Genomic DNA, 4,939 nt, shown 5'->3' on the forward strand with positions numbered 1-4,939 from the left:
CGGACGCCGGTTTGGAATCTGGTCGCTGCGTATAGTCAGTCTAACGGGCATTAGGTGCACGAGTCAATTCTGTTTCCACCGCCGACCGACCGCGTCCGCGTCAGCATTCCGTCGTACACGATCACGCGCATGTCCTCGTCGTCCTTCGTGTCCTACAAGGTAGCACTCTCAGGTTCCAGATTCTAGAATCGAGTTCGGTGGTGCAGATTCTGGTCACGACCGAAGACGAGACGTGGAGCGTGCGCCGCCGGTTTAGCGATTTCGTGTTTCTACGCGACGAAGTATCGAGACGTTTGCTAGAAACGAGATGTTGACGAACGTGTAGCTGCCCGAATGCGTCAAGCTCGGCCCACTTTTCCCCGAAAAGACGCTTCTCAAGCAGTTCAACCCCAAGCGCATCGACGCCCGGCGCGTCAAGCTCGAGCGCTACCTCAACGTACCCTTCGGATTGGATTTATGCTGGAAGAGATTCGAAAGTCTCTAGGCCGTGTTGTCCCACCCGCACTTTGACGTGCAGAACTCGCTTGCACTATGCGACTTTTTAGAGATGGTACGGTCATGGTATTTGGTCTAGTGTATCGACGGTGCTGACTAGGAATATGTCGCCGACGAAGCTGTCTACCAAGTCGTGTAGATGTCTTGTCGGCGGCGCACCAGCGTCTCGATCCTTAATTATTCCTGGCCTGTGGACCCGACCCCTAGTCCTCGTCCATACGAAAAAAGAAACGTAGTTTATATTAGAACGGACAAAGATCGATATGGTCAATAGCTTCATTCGCGCCGTTTACACTTGTGTGGACGGCGGCACAGCGGCCTGGGCAAGCCGCTTAGGCCGGTCCTCCTAACCGATAGCGTAAATATCCAGCATCATGGAACGAGGTACCTTGCGCAGACCACGCAATCGCTTCTCCAGAACGATCGCAGAGACAATGACGGGCAGGAGAAAGGAACACATGAGGAAGAGGCAGAGTGCGATCGTGAGCAGAGCGCCGACAATGTTGGAGCAGACACTGTCGTAGAGGAGGTCGTAGCTCGCATCCAGCCATGCGCAGTCCATGCTGCAGGTCGTCGTGTTGACGTGGGTGAGGAGCGTGCCGACGACGCCTTTCTGCAGCGGCCCCAGCACCGACGTCCGCAGCTGCGTGAGGTTGCCGACGTAGGCGGTCGCAAATTCTGCAACCGACGGAATCGACGCGTTCCAGCCGGGCGAGTGCGTCCCGCTACCGCCGCTGAAGTCCGTCTACACCACGCTTCAGTTGCCGTTCCAGAGACTAGGATCTAGTACGTCGATCTGGTCGAGGGCCGTGCGAATCTGCGCCTCGGCGAGGTAGGTATCGTAGGCTGCCACGTATGTCGTGTAGCAGGCGGTCGCGACGCTGTTGCACGACTTGCTCATGTAGCAGCGCGGCGCGTTCGTCGTCGACTCAAAGTAGCACGTCGATTCGCCCGACGCCTGCAAGGATGCGTGCCCGTCGGCCTCCCACGGTCGCGGAAGGTTGTCTAGTGTCAGCTGCGGCGTATGCGCAGCGGCCTCAGCGACCAAGTCGGCGGCAGGCGTGGTCACCCACGCCGACTCGTTGGCCCTACCCAGTCGGTCAAGTTGGAAGATACTTCGGTAGAAGCTCATACGCATGCAGTGTCTGGCTCAGGTTGGTCATGGCCGTCACCAAGGCTGTCAGCGGGAGCGCATTGGCTGCAATAAGTTCTTGTTCGAGCGGACAGCTGAACGCAAGATCCTCTTCAATGCCAAGCGCAGAGAGGAGCGACGTGTTGTGAAAGCATGCGTGCAGTATCTCGGACGCTTGCCCTGGCCACACGGACGCTAGATCCATTTCAGCCAATCGAACGGATGGTGTGTCGGCGTACTGCTGTTGTCCCGCAGGACTGCCACGTAATGACACGTGTCGTTGCCCAGCATCGCAAAAATCAAGATGGCCGCCGAGAACGCGAAGCCGCCAATACAGACCGTCGCGCCCCAGAGCCTAGTTGGTTGGCTTGGATGAGCACGCGCGCGGAGCGAGACGTGTTCGCACCAGGCGCCATTAAGAACGCGCACGAGGCAGCTCTTGCGGGAACAGTGCCCGGCGACGATACCCACCAGCCCTACACACGCCGCTCGCTGTCAGTGGGCGCAACGAATGCAAAGCAGGAAGACCCAGCGCGCAGACGGCGACGCCGAAAGCAAAGGCGGTCATAAGCGCGACCACTTGCGCCACCGAGATGGCGCTGAACGCCGAGTACGCACTGTGCACGCTGGCTTGCGTCGTCGCCGCTTTGGCCTGGACGCTTGTGAGGTACGTATCAGCGCTGTCGAGCGCAGCCTGGATCGTCTCCTGGGATCTGCACCCAGCGCATAAAACGAGAGAAGGGGAGATGGATTAATACGCACAGCTGGAGGCGCGAGTACAAAGTGTTCACGACGGCCTCGGTCGTTGTGTGGCTCGCGTTAAAGGCGTCCACCGTCGCGTTGAATGCGATAGGAAACGTTCCACAGAGTGCTGGCGGGCATGTCACACACACCTACATCCTCTGAGTGCGACCCTATAGTACAATGGACCTTCGTACGTACGTCGGTAGAGTTAAGCGTGCATCCGATCGGGTATGGCCCCAGGTGGGCCAAGCTGAACTCCAAATGCGCGCGCAGCGTCCAAAGCGTGGTGATGTTGTCGTTCATCCACGCACTCGTGGCCGTCGGGTTGAGCTCTACGCACAGAGCTCGTGCCATCGTGTCGGGATGGGTGGGCCTTACGCAGCTGGATCTCGGCGACCGTACTGTTCAAGGCCGTCGCGACATGCGCCAGCGGCTTGTCCACATTGCCTACCCATAGATAGCTTCGTTCTTCGTGTTCTGCTGTGGCAGTATAACAAGTTTACGCGTCATCGTCTGCAGGTTGGTGAGGGACATGTCGACGGCCGAGAAGGCGCCGTTGATCCCCTTGGTGATGATTTGGTTTTGAGTGAACGCAAAGGCCGCACAGAGCGCGACGGCCGTTGCAGAAAAGCCGTAGACGAGCACCGGCCGCGAGCGCTCGGCCCGCGTGTAGCTACATGTGGCATTGAGGGGTTTGGGGTGGAAGGGGTGGACGGCCCTACCCGTGGCGGTGCGGTCGGTTGCCGTAGCAGCGGTCGCAGCCGCAGCGCAGAATGAGAAAGACCACCGTCACGAGAAGCACGAGCGATGCTAAAAAGACGCCGGGAATCGCGTACGGTACAAACGACTTGGGGTACGCGGAGGTGACCCACGCCGACGCGGCCCGGACGTTCGCCTCCGTGTAGTGGGGTGTGCGGTTGACCATGGGCGGCGGCCAGTAGCAGTTGGCCGCGCGCTCGCAGAGCCCTTGGTCAAAGCAGTTGCCGTCGCCGCCAACGCGAAAGCAAAGCGTGCCATTCAAGACCGCGCTCGGGTCGTCTAACACGACGATCTCGTCAAAATGCTTGCATCACAGGCGACATACCGCGTGCCACGCAGCGCTGCTTGTCGCTAGCCGAGAGCATGCTGTCGCAGGCGTACACCGCGATCGCGTGGAGCGAGTTGCGGAACCAGCTGTCCGTGTAGCCGCGAATGCTGTCGACGCGTTCAAAGAGTGCGGTGGCCGCGCCCTTGGTCGAGACGGCGTCTTGGGCAAAGCTCATAAACGACGTCGACTACATGGTCCAATCAGAGATAGCGGAAGAAAGGCCATGTACGGTCGTGGCTGGCGTGAGCGTCGAGGACGAGGCAAAGGCATCGTTCTGCGTCGTCAGCGTCAGGCAGGTGGCGCTGCCGGGCAAGAGCTCGCTGGCGCTGCAGTTCGTCATGCCAACGACTATGATCGAAAGTGCAATCTATTTACAGCGATGCAGCTATTCTTGATAACGACCAAGATACGCGTTCCAGGCAGACTCGCTTGGCGCAGTTGACCTCTGCTCGCGCGTGCAGCGTTGCAAAGTGCTGGCAAACAAGGTGGTCGCTGGATCGGCCTGTATGCAAGCACGTGCAACATCACAAGGCGACGACAAGGTGCGGCTTTTGTCGCGCAGCTGAAGTGCACGATGCGCAGAGGAGGAGCTGCAATCACCGTCAAGTCGCGGCCCTCATTGGCCGCCACCGGTGGCAAGATATGACCTTGTCCCTTGTACGAGATATCGCGGGTCCCACGACGTCTGCTACTGAAGAGAACGTCTGCCGCAGCGACCTCGCGGACAACCGCCTCGAGATCGTCTCGAGCTCTCCGCCACGTACATCTGCCTCGCGCCATGAACGCTTGCACCAGCATTCCCAAGAAGACCACACGGGCACGACGCGCAACGAAACATCTGGGGTACTGTATGGCATACTTTGATTGAATGTAACGTATCTTGACGCTTTCCACGTGGCGCGCTGCGGCGCCGTTTCGACTTTGCACTTTGAGGGTCAACCGAGAACACTACTGTAATAGGAATGATGCACGTGTCTTCTACTAGCCATATTACGTCGGCGTCCTAGTCGTCGTCTTCGGAATCCGAAAGCGTCATTCGGATCTTGGGCACTTGCTCCGACTCCGAGTCGGAGGCGTCCGACCTACCACACCATCTGCATGAGACGCCAAAGCCAAGGAAGACACGTCGATACCCTTCGTCGCTGGAGCTCGAACTCTCGGAGCTGGCCTCGTCCGGCGCGTCGTCGAGCCGCGGCTTCTTATCAACGTGTCCAGGAGTTTTTTCTTCCAGCTTGGCACGGAGCTGCTCCATGTACAAGGGCGGGACGGGCTGCTCGTTGATGGCCTTGAGGATGTGCCCGGGCACCTCGATGCCATGTTCCTACAACACCAATCCAGTCGTCACCAGATGACCATAATAGCATGCGTACCGCAAAGACGGACGGGCCACGAAGGCGCACGAGTGCTTCGGCTGGCAAGTCGATCGGGTCGCTACATCGGGCAATAAGAGATCCATGTATCCGAGAGGAATCCTGTACCCT

The 4,939-nt window shown here is 58.9% G+C and overlaps 3 protein-coding genes across 3 annotated transcripts; 1 reads left to right on the plus strand and 2 right to left on the minus strand.

Moving 5' to 3' along the window:
* Window positions 1–54: 54 nt before the first annotated feature.
* On the plus strand, window positions 55–699 carry SPRG_12101 (hypothetical protein). The gene is made up of 5 exons (XM_012351609.1): window positions 55–159; window positions 207–281; window positions 326–436; window positions 485–550; window positions 596–699. The coding sequence occupies exons 1-5, from the start codon at window positions 130–132 to the stop codon at window positions 632–634; spliced, it is 321 nt and encodes a 106-aa protein (XP_012206999.1). The 5' UTR covers window positions 55–129; the 3' UTR covers window positions 635–699.
* Window positions 700–730: 31 nt separating this feature from the next.
* Window positions 731–3,798, minus strand: SPRG_12102 (hypothetical protein; the record flags this gene model as incomplete). Its single annotated transcript, XM_012351610.1, has 13 exons — window positions 731–1,240; window positions 1,286–1,583; window positions 1,630–1,822; window positions 1,867–1,982; window positions 2,034–2,103; window positions 2,156–2,340; window positions 2,390–2,520; window positions 2,570–2,703; window positions 2,750–2,818; window positions 2,875–3,044; window positions 3,094–3,409; window positions 3,456–3,645; window positions 3,688–3,798. 13 exons carry the CDS (start codon window positions 3,796–3,798, stop codon window positions 842–844), a joined length of 2,382 nt encoding a protein of 793 aa, XP_012207000.1. The 3' UTR covers window positions 731–841.
* A 663-nt stretch (window positions 3,799–4,461) lies between these two features.
* Window positions 4,462–4,888, minus strand: SPRG_12103 (hypothetical protein; the record flags this gene model as incomplete). Its single annotated transcript, XM_012351611.1, has 3 exons — window positions 4,462–4,540; window positions 4,592–4,779; window positions 4,829–4,888. Coding segments are annotated over 3 exons (327 nt in total), but the record flags the coding sequence as incomplete, so codon positions are not given.
* Window positions 4,889–4,939: the final 51 nt, after the last annotated feature.

Source organism: Saprolegnia parasitica (genome assembly GCF_000151545.1).
Source record: "Saprolegnia parasitica CBS 223.65 unplaced genomic scaffold supercont2.83, whole genome shotgun sequence".
In the NCBI taxonomy this organism is placed as follows: domain Eukaryota; phylum Oomycota; class Saprolegniomycetes; order Saprolegniales; family Saprolegniaceae; genus Saprolegnia; species Saprolegnia parasitica.